The following is a 20,485-nucleotide window of genomic DNA, read 5'->3' as shown; positions in this document are numbered from 1 at the left end:
CCAACGTTTAATTAGCTATGGTAATCATACCAGGGAGTACTTTAATAAGTGAAAAAAGTTGATATGTGCATTGTATTAGGCATATAACCTGCCTCTTAATAAAAACAATGGAGAAAAATCGGTGTTATGTTTCTAATAAACTTTATAAGTGAGATGTAACTAAACTAGATCTCTAGATAGGTTACATGTGACTATCAGGACGTAATTTCAAGTCTTAACATGTTTTTGTGAACAAATATGTAAATCCATCCTTACATCCTTACACAGGCATAGAGGTAGCTTACATCAACTTTTTTGGTGTACTTTGCCATTTTTATCCATCCACACCTATCAGCCAATAATATCAAATTTGCTATGTGTACCAATAACAGGAGTTAAGGCCCAACAAAAAAAAGTCAGATTAGATGAGACAGTGGAATAATGTCACAGATCATACATTAGAGGTAGATAAGGATCAAGACAGAATAAGAGCACAAGAGGAGGCTTCTGAAGGTTGACTGTGTGCACCATTGCTCACATACTGAAGTCCATTCAGAAGAAAGTACAGTGGAAAAAAAAAAAAAAAAAAAAAAAGAGTTGCTACAGAATATATGGGAATATGTGGGGGTGGGGAAGAGTTGGAAAATTATGAATCCTGGTTACACTATTGTAAGGCTGTTACACTTTGTGTCTCAGACAAGACAACTCAGACTGTACACAAGAAGGGTAGTAACCTAGGACTGTGGTTATATCTTAGGTGAAACCGGAAATGACTTATGATACTAGTTGCTGTCTGTTGATTTCTAATCTTCAATTTTCCTAATAATGACATCATGGTACAGTATGCTGGTTTTAGGTAAATCCTGTGTGAAGGCGTGAAGTCCAAATTCCTCATCACGGAAAAGTTTGTTGGTATGCTTGACGATATATTTGGTACAACCTAAAGTAAATAGACAGGCATGTAATATGAAAGAGCAGACATACTTATTACACAAAACAAGATGATAATTCATATTTTGCCCTTACAAATATGATCAACAATTACAAATAATTAGTAACAGAATTACAAAGAATAAACTAAGAAAAACCATAAAATTGCAATTTCATAATAATTTGCATGTCAAAATAAAGAAAAAAACAAACATGCGGTCCCTTGTACTTCAATGCGTTGTGTGTTTATAGTGTCAGCTTCAGAAACAAAATCTGTGCAGTTACCGCTTGGGTAGATGGCTTTAAGACAAAATCTACATAACTTGGATCTCTACATTTATTGACAAATTGGAAAAAAAAGGTATTGCACAGACAGCTGCTTTGAGAGAGCCCTACACTGCTGGAGCCAGCCCAGTTTGTGTTCTATAAACCAATTGGCAAAGTAGCGCGGTCACTGATGATGACAATGATGTAAACAAAAACCTATTTGTGCATCTTCAGATTTACCAAAAGTCTGAGAACAATCACTCCACCAAAGACATTGGCATCATAAGAAATTCTTGCACAGCACAAACTTGACGGCTCTCTTCTGTTTCAGCTATGCCACTGGTGTAAGAACATGAAATACTTTCCCTTCACAGCAAAACACGGAGCTTCGTGAGCGAGGAGAAGCTCTCTCTACACACTGCTCTGGGGTCAGCTTCGCTATTAGAATGTAATAGGAGCAGCTTCAGTGAGAAAACATATCATTCTCTCTGTTAAGCGAGCGTTGTGGGAAACTAGGACTTGCAGCAAATGATTCCAGATGCTTATCTCACACACACACACACAAGCCACACACACATTACTGTGCTGAGGGTAATGCAGACATTGAGAAGACGTTGCTGATTGTGTTAGCCCTACCACGTAACTTTGCCTCATCATGTTAAAGTCCATTCCCGTACTTGGAACAGTGCTTGTACTGAATGCAGTGTATTATTATAAATGTAAATTCATTCTGTAACAGTATCACTAAAAGCAGTCTCTGCTGGAGAACTAATACATGTCTTTGTAGATCTCCTGTAGTAGAGGGTGGAGCGAGGTCTCCGACTCAGTCTTTTTGATCTTCTGTACAAGGTGAACGTTCTCGGTAACCAGCTGACGGAGGTCCGCCATCTTCTGCAGCAGCTTCGGGAAGAGGTAGACTGAGTCAGAGTGGTTTGCTTGAAGGTGGAGGTCTAGGGCCTGGAGGATGCTGTCCTGACTCTGCTCCACCTGCTTCACGTTCATCAGCCCGGGACGATCTGCGAGAACAGGGGACACCTTATGATGAGTCACAAGTAAAATTTTGCCAAATAGAATAAAATGTAACACCTGTTTCACAGTCACACATATTAAAGTATGATGGGAAACCAAAAGGGACGATATGGCCTTACTTACTTATTATTTACTGTTATATCACATTTTTCCCGAACTACTAACCAGCAGTATATAAGAATAACTACTAATAATATAATTAATTGAACTAATGCAACCTGGACACGTTTGGGTTTCCCTGTAAGAGCTTCTTAGCAGTGGTGGTACTACTAGCAGTGACAGTGACTGCTACAGGTCTGATGGTGCTGATTGAAAAAGTAAAAAGATTCAACAACCTCCCGAATACACAATTTACAGTTGAAACAATCCCTCTTTTAGTCTGTTGAGAGTGTCTCCCAACATCCTGCAATCAGATATAATGCATACATGCAGATACCCTGAACATAACAAGCAAGTATGACGTTCTTCAAACTAGAAAACCCTTCAGTGTTACCTCCACAGAGAATAATGGCAGCAACAAACAGGGCCAGGTCACTGTCATCCAGCTCCAGAGCGTTAAACTTTACAGCAAACTCAAACTTAGGCTCCATGATCTCACTGAAGGGCTTTCTTAAGCTGCGCAGGAACTCCCTGGTCACAAAGCCTTTGCCATTGGCCACCAGCAGCCCATCTTTGTTCATGATAGAGGGCAACATGGCAAAAATGGCCTCGTGCACGCCATACTTCAGCAAAGTCACCTGCAGAAAAAACACAGATGGTTGTATGTTAGTACCTCAACGAAACAGCGACATACAAACAATCTCACCATATAGCACACTGAGTAAACTCACCTGATCATTAAGGAAGAGGTCCACGAACCCTGGAATGCACTTGGCAAACTCGGTGAGCTCTCGCACCGTCTCCACCGTAGTGCATTGGCAGCGGTAAAACACATGGACCCCAATCTCCTTCGTCAGGGGTGCACCTGGAACTAGCTGGCTCCATACTAAACCACTCTCTGCCTTCCAGAGTGTGTCCACGTCGTAGATTACAAATGGCTAAAAGGAGGACAAAACTGCTTCAGTTTCTAAACAAGATAGCATTTGAAGCAACCGGCAGTTTAGGACCAGAGCCACAAAGCCCTGATAATAGATAGAACAAAATATTCTTGTGATCATATGATGATCATGTATAACTTATAGTTCAATATATCTGTTGAAACAGGCTGGCCAGCTCAGAGGAGCTGTTCTAAAACTGGAATGTACCGAGGTGCTGCTAGTTTTGCCCGTTAGGATGCTGCGGGCCCTCTTCTTGGTCATGCTGAGGTTCTTCAGGTAGGCTGTGTTGACTTGTTTCGCCAAGGTCTTCAGGTCTGAACCACCTGGTTTGCTGTGGTTCAGCTCCTCTGCGAGCAAGCCTGCCACCAGCTTCTTCCTCTCCGCCTCAGGCATACGTCCATATCGGATCGCTGAGCAGACACACATAGACATGCTGGTCTTATTTTGAGTGGGTATTTCCGGACACAGTGATATGGATGGGTTCTGATAACTGGTTTTGTTTTTTCCAAGTTTGCAAAATACCCACTTTGGTAAATCAAAATAAATCGACCATCCCCTCAATAATACCAGAGAAACAGCATTTTTCATGCATGTAAAAAGGTTCCAAAGGAGTTTAGAAGGGAAATTAAATAAATGAGCAGATTTGTTACTCACCTCACATTCAATAAAATCCATCTAAGCTAAACCCTAAGTAAATTACACATTACACATTCAAGTCTTGGATATGTAAATAGAATATGCCTAATTATTTTAATTAACACAGCCTAATTTATTGAGTAAACATGCCAACATATTTTCCCTCTCACCATCATGGGACATTCCCAAAGACAGGCACTTCTGGAATCGACAATATTGGCACTTGTTACGATTCTTCTTCTGAATCTTGCAGGAACGTTCACAGCGGTCATATTCCAGTTTCATTCGCACGGTCCGCCGGAAAAAGCCCTGAGAGAGAGACAACGGAACCGGTTCAGCAACTCATATCAAACAGCACAAAACTATCGTTGTTGACCTTTGTAATCTTACTTAGCTATTTTGCTGTGATGCAAACACTGCATTTACCTTGCAACCTTCGCAGGCATGCACGCCATAGTGAAAGCCAGAGGCCTTGTCCCCACAGACCTTACACTCCACGCTGATCCCAGACCCTGTGCTGTCTTCTCGGCCAAGACGCAGCTGTTCTGACAGCGAGGGTGACGAGGTATGGGACAGGTCTGCATGAAAATAAAACAAACAAAAAAACATGAATATTAAGGCTTAAGAATTATCTGTCATCTAAACGTGTCATGCTTCAGGTCAGGATTTTGGTCTTACCTGTATAGCTGGATGCTGCACTGCTGTTTTGCTTGCTGTGATTGTTCTCCTCATCCAGACTCTCTTTCTCTTTTTTCTTCTGGTCCCCTTTCAGGCCTTTAGAGGCAGGAACTGCCTCCTTCTCCTCCTTGTCCTCCTCATTCTCACTTTCCCTTGCCTTCAACTCTTGCAGGTCTGTCAGCTCCGACACACTTGTCCCCCCACAGCTGTCCGAACCTCCAGAATCTCCCTCTGGTGGCGTCCACCTGACATCAGCCGTGTCCTGTGGGGATTTGGGGGAGGAGTAGCCGTTCACCCTGTCGTGCTGCTCTGTAGCAGTTGGCTGAAACCCTTCCATGGTTCCTGTTGAAGCTGACTCAGCGGCTTCCCTCCTGTCACGTTGCCATCATAGCTCCACTATTAAAGAATGTAATACTTTGATTTAAATAAGCAATATTAAATGAACAGTGTGTACTTAACAAGTGGATTACAGTCAGAGCAGGACTGACCAACAGAACACTTTTAACTGGTCTCAAATGTCCACATATCATATGCCTTGCTATTAGATCCAGCATGTGAGCAGTTAAAAATCCCATTCCAGTGACCACAGTGTCACTAGCCAAACTGAGCATAAAGCTTGTCATAACACCTTGCAGAGCCAAAATGCTCCTCTAAATTTCTGTTTGTCATGAAAGCACACTGTGCACAAGGAATATATGGTGGAGCTATTTAGCTTTAGATCACTTGAAACTGAAATAACAGCATTTACAAGTCTTTGACAATGTGTTTCTTTAGGTGTCCTTTCCCGAGCCAGTCCATTACTACTGGTTGTGTTTCAGCAGCCAGGGAATGCCCTTGATAGTAATAGGCTTATGACATGATATACACACGCTGTGTAGGCATGCCTGGATTAGCCTTTAGGGAAGCAGAACAGAAAAGCAGGGGCCCCAGACCCATTAATAAACCTGAACACCCCAGTTTTTCATTGAGACAAACTTTAAGGCAACACTTTACTAATCTGTGTGGGTGTTATGCCTAAAATTGTTAATAATGACATATGTCTTTTCAAATCCATATCGCCCTCTCTCTGCCTCTCTCGCTTGCTCGCTCATATATATAGAGAGATATATCATGAGGTAACAGAAACCATTAAAATAACCAGTGACGAATCTAATTCAGCAATAATGACTGACAGATTAAAGCTACTTAATCACCCACAAAAATCACATACAAATCCAACAAAAGCCACAAAGCCGTCCTGCTCATTGATTAGCAACATGCCGACATTGGTAATACACCCTCAGATGTGAAAGAGAACGCTACCACAGTACAAACGGTATGGCAAAACCTCTGTTGGTAGACATATTTATTATGCCTTCATGTAGTGTCAGAATAAACTGAAATTTTTTTTCCCAACTGGGAAGATTCACATGAACGCTAGGGGTGGGAATCACCACCAACGATACGATATTATCACAATATTTATGTTGCGATTCGATTTTATTGCGATTTTAAATATATTGGGATATATTGCAATTTATTACCTTTTTCCAACTTCCAATTAGGTCCCTAAAGTCAAACTTTGTCAACATCTGTTTAACTAAGAAGATACACTACTCTGTTTGTACCATCTGAAATTTATCTAATAAAATATCGATACTTGGTGTCCGTGTATCGATACAGTTTTGCCATGGCAAATATCACGATGCTATGCTGTATCGATTTTTTCCCCTACCCCTAGGGAACGCCCACTGAAGTCGGCACAATAACTAATTAAGTCAGAGAAAAATTATGCTACACGAGTTGCCGACATCATACACATTAAACATGGTGGACAACATGGTTGATGATTAGAAACGTTGAAATAATGGTGCAAAATTATTATTGCTGTGTATTAGGTTATAACGGCTAGTTTGCTGTCAATGTAGATTGAAGTAGATTAATTAGGACCGTTTTTTATTAGCAGTATTTGCAGAACAAGCTACATTTTATTGGTTTCAGGTAATGTACTGGTGCAGTAACAACTTTGGGACACAAAAGTAACTTTGTAATGGAAAGCTTCAAACTGTTTCAGCATAGTTGGATGATAATGCTAATCCAACACATCTTTATAGTAGCATCCATGTTATTTCCATATTCCGACTTAAAGCACTTGAACACCGAAGTCGGAAGAAAGACTTCACAACTCGGGAAATGGGACCATCTGAGGAGCACAATGATGCAGCATTACACCACACACCCCAACTCACAAATTTCAATCCAATCAAAGTATGTGTCTATGAGGCTAAAATGTAAATTAAAAATACAGTCCTGCTGGCCCGGGCACAAAAAAGGGCCCCGTTTCTATGTACACACAGGTCCCATAAGTCATGATTCCTAAGCTAATCGCAGTTTCTGGTCTGATGTGAATGTGTCCTAAACATTTCAGTCTGTTCTCCACTATCTGAAAAAGTAAACTTTGGCTCTATTGGAGCTGGGGGACATCTGTATTATTGTTTTCCTCAGTTCCATGGTAGGGTTCACGATATACTTACTGGGTGCTTTAAGGGGACAGGGCGCATGCACTATGTACACACTGAGCAGTGTTGATCGCTGGGTAGGAGAGGGGGCTCTGGGGGTTGGTGGGGGGGTTACATATTTGCCCCGGGGCCCCCTAGTGGATTAATCCGTCCATGTATGAAGCTGTGCTCTGACAAACATCCACAGCGTCTAACTTATTAAATAGTTATTGATGTTTTCAGTATGAATACAGTCATTACATGACGGCCCAAAGCGGGACAAAACCTCAGCTTTTTTTCCATAACGTTTCATTGGGGAAAAAACACCACTTAGGACTGTCAAGACTTGTCGTCCAGCTGCCAACCTGTCACACTGGTTCTCGGAAATTTCTGCCAGCATTACTGTGAATTGTCCTGTCAATGACAGGACGGAGACAAGATAATGTTAACAAGCATAAGATAAATGAAAGGAAGAATAAGTTCTAGACATGGCTATCGTAAAACTTTCTATATCTGCGTAAAGTGAAAACAACATCAGGAGTATCTTTAGCATGCCAGGAGGTCGTCGAAGAGTGTCGGCACGGCTAGCTAACTTAGCTAGTTAGCTACTAACCTTGAATGTTGACTGGGTACTACTACTACTAGCTTTTAGCGTTGCTGACCCACATTCCCGTGTTTGCTTTTAAACAACGTTAGCTGGCTTGCCAACTTAGCTTACCTCTCCCAATAGTGCTGCTGGTTCAGTGGATATTTATGCTACAAGGATTTGCCAACAAGGCTAACATAAACTAGTAGCGAAAACAGTCCCGTCCCGGATCGATCGGCTGTTGACAAGTTGTTTGAAGTCACCACCAGGAGTTAGCTAGCAGCAGGAGCTAACGTCAGACTGCTAACATAAACTTCAGATTGATTCAGGCCTTCTTGTGGCAGCCGAGCTGACAAACCGCTGAGCTCAAGAGAAAACAGTTTAGACACTTTTTGTTCGCTACCATATCAAATGAAGAGAAGCGTAGTGGACTGATAATCCCTCCCCGACTCTCCTTGTTGTTCCTAGCTTTGCTTTGCTTTGCTTTGCTTTGCTTTGCTTCACCCCCTCTCCTCCTCCATCGTCACATGCCAGGACACAGCGCCCCCCCCAACTCACACACATCAGGCAGCAAACAGCTCTCTGAGAAGTCAAGGTCTCTGTTAAGGCTAACACGCACTGTTGTTTCTGTCATCTGCAACATTTCGGATCTATACTGCAGTGATACGGAAAAAAGCTGTATGTGATTTTGATCATATCTGCAGAGACAGACAGACAGACAGCCTGTCCGTGTAGTTTAAAGCCATTTTAGGCACATTTGTGATTTAAGTCGAAATAAAGACTTTCACTAGATAAAGTTGAATTGCATGATCAAAAACATGTAGAAGCAATTTATATCAAATACAATGATTTTTCTAGACAAATTTCACCAACCAGCAAAGCAAGAAACTATGGCCTAGACCCCCCCGCGTGGTTGCTTTGCTTGGATACTAATAAATCACAGTACCAAAGGATGTGATAAGGGCCTTAAAGGAAAACTATGGTTTATTACAATTCTTAATTTTGTTGCTCTGGCCACCAGTTCAGATCGGTTATGATAACATTGTGCTAAAAACCAAAGTAGCTGATATCTGGCAACAGAACTACCTTTCTAAAAATAGGTCAAACAGGGCAACAAACATACTGCTTTATTACCTGATCTTTAGGCCCTGTATTGACAAGAAGCTCTGTGCCATAATCCAGTTTTAAGACTTTTATTATTTTATGGTGCACATTCCTAATTTAAATTGTGTTTTTTTCTAATCATCACACAGCAATACTGAGACCATGTAATATTCCAGCATGGGAATACTCTACACACTGAACTGAGAGCGGTGTTAATGGTGGGTCTCACATCCTATTTACATTAGGTCAGTCTAGCAGGGTTAATCTGGCCATGGTATATACTGTACACTTCAATAAACGTTTTCAGAAAGTCTGCATTCATAATTACATGGCTTTAGAAGTGCTGCTATATGAGAAATACAATTTCCCCAAGAAACAAGAAAGTTAAAAACTACAGTCATCTGCTACTTGCAATGTTTAGTAGAGTTTAAGGTTGTGCAATCTGTAACCTTTAGCTGTGTTTTGTAATTCTGTTACCATAAAAAAGAAAACAATATCAAAAAAGTAACAAATATCAAATGTTTTGGCAGGTAAATTCATCCCACACAGTATATATAGACAATATATAAGAATCTCCTACTTCTATAAGTAAAAGTCTATTAATACTATATATTTGAAATAAATGTACTTATTTATTTTATGGTTGGTAATTGTTTCTGTTTCTACATGAATTATTGCAAATGAGAATAAAAAATAGACCAAACAAAAAGGGGAAAAGTCTGTTAAAACGGATTGATAAAACTATTCAGTATGTAAATAATGAGACTTTTTTTGAAAAATCACCCCATGTAGTTTGCTCGTTTTGTCAGTGGATGTCTCTGTTTCCTTGTGGTTTTATCAGTGAGAGCCTCAAATTAGTCGGTGATGACACATTTTGACAATGAACAAATGAGGTGGACTCAAATTCAAAACTAAAGCGGACGTGCAGTTTGCAAATTCAGCAGTGCGGGCTTCAGCTCGTTCCACTGTGTGGTCTTTATTAAAATGTCAGTCATTAAAAAACATATTTAATGTACTTTAAATATTATTTATTTCAGCTGTTCATTCTGTAAAGTGGCGCTTCAATTTAACACAGTAAAGATAAAGGAAGAAATCAGGTTAAGTCATCACTTCACTCCTTTATTTACAATAATGTTAACTGACAGTAGAAACAGGAAGTTCTCTCTTTCTCTCTCTCTTTCCTGTTTATCAGGAGTGATACTCTTCGACTGAAATTGCAGTCAACTCTAATCCTGAACCAACTGTCTTCATCAAAGTAAAGCCAACCTCCACTCCCCCAAAAATACATATTTAAAAAATGAAACATTGTTATGTGTCTATATTACAGAGCTAAACAAATGAGCTTCATTGTATTGTAAGTAATTATTAGCCTTTAAACATCACAACGTACTTTGTACTTTCAGGATCTTGCTTATAGCTCATTTTCTTTGCACTGAGGTATCGTTTATGTCCAGAACAGGCCTCACACAGGTCGCAGTCAAAGCATTAGTTGAGCAGTGAGTTCTGCAAATGCAAACTTCTCATTAAATATTTGAAACTGCCGCCGTCTGTGAAATGAGGTCAGTAAATTCAACATTTAAAAGAAATAGTAGTACTGTAAATTCAGTTTTAAGTGCAGATGTCCCACTGTTTTCAAATTGTTCACACATTGTAGACAGCCATCTCAGAAAACCTCAGAGTGACTAGAAGCGACCTACGCAGCCTCTCTGATTCATGGTTTTAGGGGATGTCCATGTCTCCATTAGAGGCATGGGAGTGGCGTTTCTCTAAATCAGACCCAGCTCTGTTGTCCACATTTTCTTTGCTCTCCTCGTCCTGATCCTCTGATCCTGATCGCCTTCTGAGACGCAGCCCGGGATCTCTCTGTGTTGGGATCTGGAAGGATGAGAAGGAGCTCCCCAACGATGGTCTCTTCTCTAAAAGCAAGGGAGCCACAAATCAGAAAATTAAGGTTACAGCAGGCAAATTAAATCAGACTCATGGGTCTGTGTCATAGAGAAGACATTCACTTGTTGAAAAAAACAAGAATTTTAGAAATTTAAGGAAGTATATTTACAGAACAGTGTGAAATGTATCTACCATCTCTTTAATCGCAAACAATCTTTCATCTAAGAAAATGGTGTCTTTACTTAAAGCAATGTTAAATGTCATCCGAGCCACAGCCACGGTATTTCACGCTGGCATTCAGTAACCTACAGCACATTCTGGGGAAATAATTCAAATGTTGACTGTAGCATGCATAAAACATACATGATTATTTTCAATACACACGTGTCACAGCATAATATAAGGTGACTTGTTTGTCAGCGAAACACAGTTGTAAGTTTTACTATCAGACATTAGACCTTTTTTCACAGCCAACATCTTGACTTGTAATAAGGTGTTTCCATCAAGCTGTTTTCATGCAGATTTTAAATTTTCACATTAAAAACAGCCTCAAAATCTCCAGAGCCATGAGGAGACTGTAATGTTCCTCAGATTAATTTATGAAACAAACCGAAAAGTCATATTTCCGTCACGCTTTGCACATTGTTTTCCAGCATTTGAGGTTTGACCTCTTCTTGTTAAAATGGGATATTGGCAACAGAAGAATTAGCTGTTTATCTTGATATGCTCAGCTTCTAATATTCACTAGTGGATGGAAACACACATTCATTCAAATTCAAGCTCTTTAAATGCTGTCACGTCACACAATGCATGATCTGCAGATGGAACATACCGCCTGGTCCGATCGGTCGCATCAGTCTGTTCATCTGGACGTTCCAGTGTTTGACGTTGGTGCTCGCCTGGCGAAGTTTCCTCTGGGCGGCCTGTCAGAGAAAAAAAAGAGCAGCTTGTTAAAACGCCGGTTGCCCACACACAATGAAGATATATGCTATTATTAGCATTACCACCAACTACAACTAATATAAATATCAGTAATAAGATATGTTCTGTCAACATAAAATCCATAAAATGAATCAAAGTAATCAAGCAATAGTAGTAACTCCAGATAAATAAAAAAAAGTATTTTGAGCATAAGAGAACTGGTCAGACTCCGGTGTTAGAAACTTGTTTAAAACTGTGGTTTTGGTTGGACTTTGAAATCACTGAACTGTTTTGAAGGACAGATTATAATAAGCCTGTTTGGTTTCATTAATGTCTGTGTTCTACTGCATGTTGTAATGAGCTGTCGTGTATCACAACATATATATATGAAGTTATATACAAATAAATACCTAAAATGAAGTGAAATAGTAATAGTAGTACAGGCTTGAAATTCAACCTAACATTTGTACAGCATAAAATTCAAGCCAAACAGCGACATTTCAGAGATAAGGGACGATAACTTATCTGTTGTGGTGATCATTACTTTCTTATATTTTATTTATAATTTTTGTGTTCTTACCACTACATCCTGGTCAACCCTGTGCCGGTTGGCGCGGACCTCCTCCAGCTGCCTCTGTGCCTCCTCCAGGTCCCGGGACTTGGCCTCCATTTCCTGTTTCAGCTCCTGCTTCTCCCTCTGTGTCTTCAGGATGTACTCCTCCTGTTCCTCCTGCAGGGCCATCAGGGCCTTCATTTTCTCCTCCTCCTCGGCCAGTAACCTAGACACAACAGCAAACACAAGGAGTAACCTTTACTCCTAAGAATCGCATGATTGACTCCTCCTCACTGTTTAATGGCTATTTATGAAATGTTGCAGACGTTGTTGTGAGCAAAGATGCACAGGGCCTGTTTGCATATTTGCGTTAACAGTTCACCCGAATAACTCACTTGAGAAGGCTGAGAACACAGAAACAGCGACACAATAGATCTGGGTGATGGCTTCGTTTAACAACTTCCTCTGTGGCAGCTCAACTTCCTCAGGAACATAACGCAAGATTAAACTCCTTTCAGCAGCTGAGCTAAATATCTGCCGTCGGCACACAAAAGCACCTCCCTGCTTACGGCTCGCAGATTAGTGTTTTCAGGCTCTTAACTCAAACAAATGACTTATCTGTGCTGTGAAAGTATATATAGGTCTCCAATCACGTGTTAGTGGAGATGACTGGCAGCATGTAACACTCTACCCTGCTTGAGCGTAGCGGAAGGCCTCCTCATCCAGCCTGGCTTTGATCTCCTGCTGCAGCGCCTCCTCCAAGCGCTTCTGCATCTCCTCCAGCTCCTGGATCCTCTTCCTCTGCCTCTCTGCTTCCTCCTCTTTCAGAGCCATCTCTGCCTGCATACTGACCCGAGCCTTGAGACACACAGCAGGAAGCAAATGAACGACCACTCACATCTTTCTCCTTCTGAACCTCTTTCTTTCCCTCCTCCCTTCTTTGCCTCCACACTCACCTCCTCAGCCTCCCGCAGCTGGACCTCCAAGGCCCGCTGGAGCTGTTCGTGCTGCTGGCGCCTCCTCTGCTCGTCCTGCTCCATAAGCGCCTGGGCCTGCTTTTGCGCCTCCTTCAGGAGTTCCAACTCCGCAAGCTTACGCTCCCGTTCCTCCTGCAGGGCCCGCAGCCTCTGCAGCTCCTCCTCCTTGGACTGCCGCCTCTTCTCCCGCTGCTCCCGCTGTTCACGCCGCTTCAGCTTCAAATCTTTGTGCAGGGACTTTTTCCCCTCCACGTGCAGCCTGATTGCTGTTTGAATGGCTGTGAAGGAGACAATGTTTAGTGTCTTGAAATGAGGGAGACGCTTTTAAGATCAATCCATGTCTCATCTCCTCTGACCTGTAGTCCACTCCTGTCTCTGTTTGGTGTCTGAGGCGCTCATCTCATAAGTCTTGGAGAGGGTTTTCAGACAAAACATGCACCGCTTCCCATCCCGATCTGGTAGCACCTGTTCAACAAGGAGAAACATTATTCTTTATCGATAAATCCCTTCATCCTGCATTGTTTTTTTTTTCTTTTTACATTTGGTGTGACCATTTCTTAAATATACAGGGGTGAGGAAATAAACTGTGAACTCACTGGGAAAGGATGTTTTTGGTCCATTTTGAATGACCAAACACTATTTGATCATCGTCTACTTCCTATAATAAAGCATGGTTTCAGAATGATTGCTTGTTTTTCCTTTGGAGTAACACATGGTGCGGTGTGTAGTGCCCCTGCTGAACAAATAACAGAGCTTGACCTGCTTTGTGTTTGTCATTACTCAGTGTGGTACCGCGCGGCATTGGTGGGCTAATAATTGACTCAGTGTTCAATGTCAAAAGCCAGCAAAGCAGCCCAGGTAACGATCACCTGACTGCCGACTAATCTTGAGTTCAGTTCCGGGAGCTTTGTGAGATTTGTGAGGAAATCTGATATCAGATTATGAGACAAGACATTCAGGGTTCAACTGCTTTCTATAGACTTGATGATCCTTTTAGGATTATTGCACCTAAACACGAAGCTATGTCTACTCGGAGACTGCATGAAAATTATTGGGGGTTCAGAAAAGGAGGAGGGTTGTGCATTTTTTCCCTCCTTGGTGTTGGTGGGGTTTTTTTGGGAGAGAGGGGGAGGTACTTTAGTGATTAGTGACATGTCATTTGCCACTCATCTACAGTAGCTCCCCCTTTCTCTTTAATCTACATCTTGACAGAAAACTGAGTAGTAAGATAAAAATGTGAATACTTGTAAAACATGATGCAATTTTTAAAATGTTTGCCATCATTTTACAATTGCTAATTCCACTTTTATTGTGCTTTCTGGGGGCTATGTGAACATTTTCTATTGACGTGTTAAAGGGAAACTCCACTGATTTCACCTATCAACGTCTGTTTACAGGTCTTGGGGAGTGCTAATGCATATTTGAATAAAGTTGTATAAAACCTTTTTGTGGTGCCAGAGGCAGCTGCGTAAAATCTGATAAATGGTTGGGGCTGAAGGTTACAAGTTAGAAAAAGTGTGTGGAGTTCTTGAAACCCGTGCGTCATCTCTGCTTGAGGGTACACTAGCCGCTACTAGCATAACACACTCAAATCTCTGACCAAATTGTCAGTGGTCAAGTTGAATTGTGGGTAATGTAGGTGCCAAGTTTTGGCACAGAACAGGAACACATGGGAGTAAAAAGACAATTTCTCTGACTCTATATTAATCTGGTGTAGGATGGATTCATATACTAGATTTGCTGACTCTGCTGCTATTAATCACACCACTGTCACTTTACCTTGTAATTTTGTCTTTAATTGTCCTTTAATCTGCTATTTTGTACTTACTATACTATCATATTCTTGTTTTAATTTGTTTGATATACCTCTTAATTTTAATTTTTTTCTCTATTCATCTGCACATACTTATTTCTGCCCTTATGCTGCTGCTGCAACCACAGAACTGAGTGTTTTATTTGACTTCTTTCTTTTGACTCCTGAAGAGGTAACACCTTTCAGAAAAGAAATAGGAGGGAAGTCAATCTGTGACCCTCTCAGTTTCATCTTGCAACACCTTGGGGGAGTCCCCCCACCCCTACGCTGGGAACCGCTGGCTTAAAGAATGATATTTTGACTTAATGTATGTAAGAAAAAGCAAATGAGCAGCGTGTTTTTCTTTTCTGGACAAACTGACAAAGAATACATTGTTATTAAAAGTTTTTAACCTGTGTGAGCAGTGTTTATATTTGAAAGGTGATCATCTCCTGCTGCTTACCTCCACACAACAGTTCCCATCCAGGACTATGTTGCCCTGGCAGTCTTTGCGGTCCTCCCCGGTGTAGTAGGACAAGTTGCTCGGCCTTAAGGTGAACCAGCGTTCCTTCCAGTTCCTTCTTAGCTGGCCTTTCTTCCACAGATAACCCTGCGTGCCCCCCGACCGACACACACATATAAACTGTCAAACACAGAGCACATCAGGCGCCAAAACACACACTTCTGGTGGCAGAGGTGTCTCCTACCTCTTTGAGGACATCACCAACTATCTCCCTGTATATTTCCTCTATTGCCATGCTGATTATGCTTTTATCCATTCCTCGGGTAATCTTTCCGGAGTTCATCATCTCCAGAAAAACCCAAACTGTGATGCCGCTCTGCTGCACTGACTCTTGGGAGAAGAAGTCCTCTAACTCAACACAATTGAACTCAATAGTCATAGCCATGCATATCTTCTTGAGGAGGTATTCCACCTAGAAAGGAAAAGAAACTAAAGATCTTGAGAGTGAAAGACTTCAGTTGAATTATCTGTCTTTGCCGAATTAAGTTCAAAGGAGGACATAATTAAGTAACTAAGGTAATTTATTTTACTATAATCAAGTACCTTTTTTAACTTTGAAGTGTTTCTACTTAATTCTAGTTTTATTTTACTTCCCTCTGAAGGTTTTTGTTTACTTCACTACAGTTCACTACAATTCACAATTCACAATGAATGGTTAGTAGGCAGAGAAATCTGGTTTGTTTTATTTGTGCACTTTGATTTGTAGTTTCCAATTTTCAACGTAAAGCATCACCAGTAAAGATCACATCAGACAGGGCACAAGAAGCGCACTTTAGTAACAGTATTTACGACACTGTGGTACTTATTACACCACAGACTTCTTTGTCAGAGGTTGGCGTGTGAAGCACGTACCAAAATAAAACTGGATAATGTTTTCTTAAACTCAGCGTGATAGAAACTAAACTGCCCTTGAAATTTAGGTCTTTCTCTTGGCAGGAGCTGAGAAAAAAACGCAACAGGAAACCAAAATGAGAATTTGCAAGTGAGAAACAAGCCCACACTGCTGCATGAAAAGAGCACCGTGTTCCATCATGGCAAGAAACAAGGTTTCAGCCAGGGTGCATTCAGTGGTTGTAAAAGATCCAACTCCATTTTTAGGTCACGGATTACTGACTACAGACAACAGAGCACAATAAGTTTAAATATCCATGAGGCTAAATTTAGAAACAAGTGTCACTATCATCATACGCAGCTATGATCAACTATGACTTCCAGATGTGCACATTAGCTTGCTTATATGATCTTACAATAGAAAATACTTTTCTATTACTCTACTTTTTTTTAAGTATCTGTTTTGTGATAGAAATTGTAATGAGTCAGTGTGAAGAAATCCCTTTATTTCTAAATACATTCTAGTTGAACCAACCTCATCAGGGACCATCACCAAAGGGTACTTGTCCTCAGAGAGAAAATTAAAAAGGCACCAAAGCCGAAAAGCATCCTTCTCCGGCAGGACAGTGCTGCTGGTTTTGTCTGTCCGGTAGTTTTTCTTTGCCGTAAGAGTCCAACAAAGCTCATCTACGTTTTCTTTTAATAAAAGACCCTTCAACAACCTACAACAACAAAATGGGTTTGAGAAAACTCTGACAGCATTCTTGACCACACAGCAATGCAAAGTGACATAAAAAGGAGCATATAGTTGTGCTTTTCTCACCTTATCCAGGATGTATTTGTTGAGGTAAGGCATATAACCCTGACTGGAAACTGGACCGTCATCATCATCCCTGAAGTGCTCCTCCAAAGCAACTGGGTCATGTGGGATACTCAAGACTGTGCACAGGTTGTGGGATAGCACCTGAAAAATCACAATGCACAGGACAGACATATTTACAGAAAGGACAACACACCGGAGCAGAGAGATGCAGAGCTAATTCGATAAAGTTTAACCGGCATGAATGCTGATGTTACATTATTGACAAAACTACATTACAGTATATCTAGTGGACTGTTGAGCTTGGGTGATGGGATGAAACCTTTGTGTTACTTACTAAGCAATTCAGACCTTTAGGGAACTGAAGTTTTGAATTTCTGCTGCATCGTATTTCTCTAAACATAATTTTGTCTGCACGCATGTTTGTGTGAAAAACTATAGTAGAAAACGTGGGTGGTGTTTTGAGGCACCCACAAAGTTTGAACTTCAAAAAGAACATTTTTATTTGGTTTAAAATCAATCAAACCAAATTTAATTTTAACACCAGCTCTATACATCAAATATCCATAAGCTATAAGCAACACAAACTCCTAAATGTATCAGTGTGCGTCAAAGAGGGGTTTACTCAATATAACCAGGCTTTCAATGCTATAAATTTCTTCAACTGAGAGTGTGCAACGACATGAGATACTGGATGCATGTTATCAGACAAGCAGTCTCCGTGTGTTGAGCCATAACCACATCCTGTCTCTAGTCTCCAGTGCACTACAACATCTGTCAGCTTTGAGGCCGTGGCATGCAAACGGCTTGCTTCTGAGGGCGTCTTAAGAACATGGTGCCTGTGCACAGGCGGCATGCATGAGGGGGATAAGCCAAGTCATGAGGCTGACTCGCTGTGAGCCAGGAGCGGCAGGCAGCACATTGCAGGGACGTGGAGGTGGCTGGAAATGGAGTCTGATCCACACCAAGACCAAATGACATAACAGTGAGATCAACAAAAATACAGTGGCTTCATTGATGCCTTGTGGCAAGAGACAACAATCACCAACACGTTTCCACTTTGTCACTTTGTGTTAACTGTAACAATGTCCTTTTGACGTACAGTGGCTCATGTTGTGAAGATACTCTATTCAACAGGCTGTTCTCTGGACAGGTCCAGTGCCAGAGGACCCATTGCACTACAAGCTGGTACATGGAGGCCCAGTGTAAGCACAACATGGAGATGAGGGCTCCCATTCATATACAGACTGAGAGCAAACTGTCTCTCTCATACTCTTGCCAGACAGAGGAGCATATTGTGCCCTCTTTCAGCAGCGAAAGCATTTTACTCAAAATTTAGGGAGCAAATTTGTTCCTTGTTGGACAGTATGTGGTTTAAAAACAGAGATACACACAGGAAATATTCAGTATGGTGAGTAATATCTGATTGCGCACACCCTTATTTCCTGAAGCACCGAATCAAATACAGCAAAGACCAAATAACACAAACATTGTGAAATTTAGTTTGCTGAACACTGCTAATATTTTCACCACATCTTCCTCACAGCGAGCCCACGTGATTGAATATGAACTGAGGTAGGAAATGAGGCAGCAGAGTAAAAAAGAGAGTGATATCTCAGTGGAAAAAAAGGTTTCCTAAAGTCCAATTTTCCAGGTAGAGGACCCTCCACTCACCTTCAGCTGAGACTTGGACACCTTACCACTCTGCTCCAGATCCAGGGCTGTGAAACCGTACCAGATGGACTTGAGCAGCTCAGACCGCAGGTCCATGTCTGCAGCACAGTTACTTTCTGGTTTCTTCCTCTACGTCTCTTCTTCTTCCCTCTGCTGTTGACACAGGGCCCATGGGTGACAAGTAGACACCCACACTGTGTTGCGGCTGTCAGGCAGGCATGGGGCTTTACCAGGCAGTGACACCTGCAGGACGTCTGCAGTCACTGACTTACTGATGCATTATGATTTGATAGGTAGGTGGTCGAAGTGGAGCAGATTTTGATAAGTATATTGACAGGTATTAACCATAGACTGTATATAAAAACGCATTACCAAGGCATCATGTTTTATAAATGTGTCATATTGTTTTTCAGTGGCCTAAAATCTTAAGCTGCAAAGTCAGCGTAATTTAAGATGTCAAATAAATGTAGCATAACATTTAAATACTCGAGTAAAGTTTAAAATAAATACCCCGAATTCTTTCTCAAAGATTGTGACTACATACTTTCCACCACTGCTGCCTTCAAGAGCAGGTAATAGTATAGAAATTACAAGTAGACCCGGGTTCAATTCCCCACTGTGACTCATCCACCATTGTGTCCCTGAGCAAGACACCTAGTTACTCCAGAGGTGTGCGACCTCTGACATGTATAGCAATTGTAAGTCGCTTTGGATAAAAGCGTCAGCTAAATGAATAAATGTAAATCTAAGTACTGTCACACGTGAGACCTCGAGATGTGGCGTTTAAGTGTCTTAAAGATATAACGTAGAAATCAGGTTATTTTATTATATGCGACATAGCAAAATGTTTGTCTTTGGTTTAGTAATGATAATTTTAGGTCTTAGCAAACTTTTAGCACTTAGCTTTAGCTCGGGTTTGATTTAGCTAATTTTAAGCCTAACAGTTGACTTGTTTGTTGTTTATTCGAGTCTTTTGCACTGCTTTAACAATAAGCAGACTGCAGGAGTAACTCAACTGTTTGCCTATTAAACTGCGTGGTAGTGTTAATTAATGATTTAGTAGCCTATTTATGGTGACATCATGCAGCAGCACATAGCGATGATGTAACTACATCTCAATCTCCTCAAGGTACAAGGTATGATTGTTTGTCATTATACAGCACAAGGCTGCATAATGAAATTAAATTTGTTGTTCCTTCATGCTACACACACAACATATAATTTAGTGTATATTAAAATATGGTAGCATATAAAATTAAACACTCCTCTGCAAAGTATCCTTTGAAATTAGAAAGTCGTTAAAATAAAAAACATAAATGCAATACAATAAATAGTTACTTACAAACAAGCCAAATAATGCATTATTCCCATGATGACTATATATTATACAATATTTTTACAAAATTACTTATTTGACTAGGACTGGTCAACTTTAGTTAAGACTGTGTTAATGTCAAACCACAGTTTTTAGTCTTGTCTAATTATAAACATTACATTACGTACATTTAGTTTTATAATAGTTATGATTATGAAATAATAATATGTAAAAATTTGTATATTATCAAGAAGTATCTGAAAGAAAAACAGCTGAAGACAATTGGACTACAAATCTCTGGTGGGGGGCATACCGCGGCAAAAAAAAAATCAATCACAACTTTCGCGGCGTTACCATGGAGCTGTTTATGAAAATCCGTTTTCATTGGTCGACGAAATTGTCATGATCAAAGTGCGCGCAGTCATTGGTTGGTGCGGCTTCTAATTTTGACCAATGGCGAAGCGTGCTT

The 20,485-nt window shown here is 40.8% G+C and overlaps 2 protein-coding genes across 5 annotated transcripts; both read right to left on the bottom strand.

Annotated features, from left to right (window-relative positions):
- Positions 1-124: 124 nt before the first annotated feature.
- Positions 125-8,148, bottom strand: ppardb (peroxisome proliferator-activated receptor delta b). 3 transcript variants are annotated; one of them, XM_038722721.1, is made up of 8 exons: positions 8,023-8,148; positions 4,557-4,952; positions 4,305-4,456; positions 4,049-4,187; positions 3,450-3,652; positions 3,036-3,242; positions 2,699-2,942; positions 125-2,192 (listed from the first exon to the last, which is right to left on the bottom strand). In XM_038722721.1, the coding sequence occupies exons 2-8, from the start codon at positions 4,891-4,893 to the stop codon at positions 1,945-1,947; spliced, it is 1,530 nt and encodes a 509-aa protein (XP_038578649.1). In that variant the 5' UTR covers positions 4,894-4,952; positions 8,023-8,148; the 3' UTR covers positions 125-1,944. The 3 variants fall into 3 exon arrangements, with proteins under 3 accessions (XP_038578649.1, XP_038578647.1, XP_038578648.1); XM_038722719.1 differs by having other exon boundaries at positions 7,752-8,128; XM_038722720.1 differs by lacking the exon at positions 8,023-8,148 and having other exon boundaries at positions 4,557-6,934.
- Positions 8,149-9,734: 1,586 nt separating this feature from the next.
- Positions 9,735-18,862, bottom strand: LOC119906019 (differentially expressed in FDCP 6 homolog). 2 transcript variants are annotated; one of them, XM_038723489.1, is made up of 11 exons: positions 18,702-18,862; positions 17,022-17,171; positions 16,743-16,919; positions 15,561-15,788; positions 15,317-15,463; positions 13,418-13,526; positions 13,041-13,339; positions 12,776-12,942; positions 12,112-12,310; positions 11,443-11,533; positions 9,735-10,639 (listed from the first exon to the last, which is right to left on the bottom strand). In XM_038723489.1, the coding sequence occupies exons 1-11, from the start codon at positions 18,795-18,797 to the stop codon at positions 10,443-10,445; spliced, it is 1,860 nt and encodes a 619-aa protein (XP_038579417.1). In that variant the 5' UTR covers positions 18,798-18,862; the 3' UTR covers positions 9,735-10,442. The 2 variants fall into 2 exon arrangements, with proteins under 2 accessions (XP_038579417.1, XP_038579416.1); XM_038723488.1 differs by having other exon boundaries at positions 16,743-16,929; positions 17,031-17,171; positions 18,702-18,858.
- Between the last annotated feature and the right edge of the window lie 1,623 nt (positions 18,863-20,485).

This window comes from Micropterus salmoides, unplaced genomic scaffold, assembly GCF_014851395.1.
Source record: "Micropterus salmoides isolate LMB-PRFRI ecotype aquatic unplaced genomic scaffold, ASM1485139v1 Ms_hic_scaffold_16, whole genome shotgun sequence".
Classification (NCBI taxonomy): Eukaryota; Metazoa; Chordata; class Actinopteri; order Centrarchiformes; family Centrarchidae; genus Micropterus; species Micropterus salmoides.
Note: the sequence above shows the minus strand (reverse complement) of the source record. Positions and strands in the feature narration are given on the sequence as shown.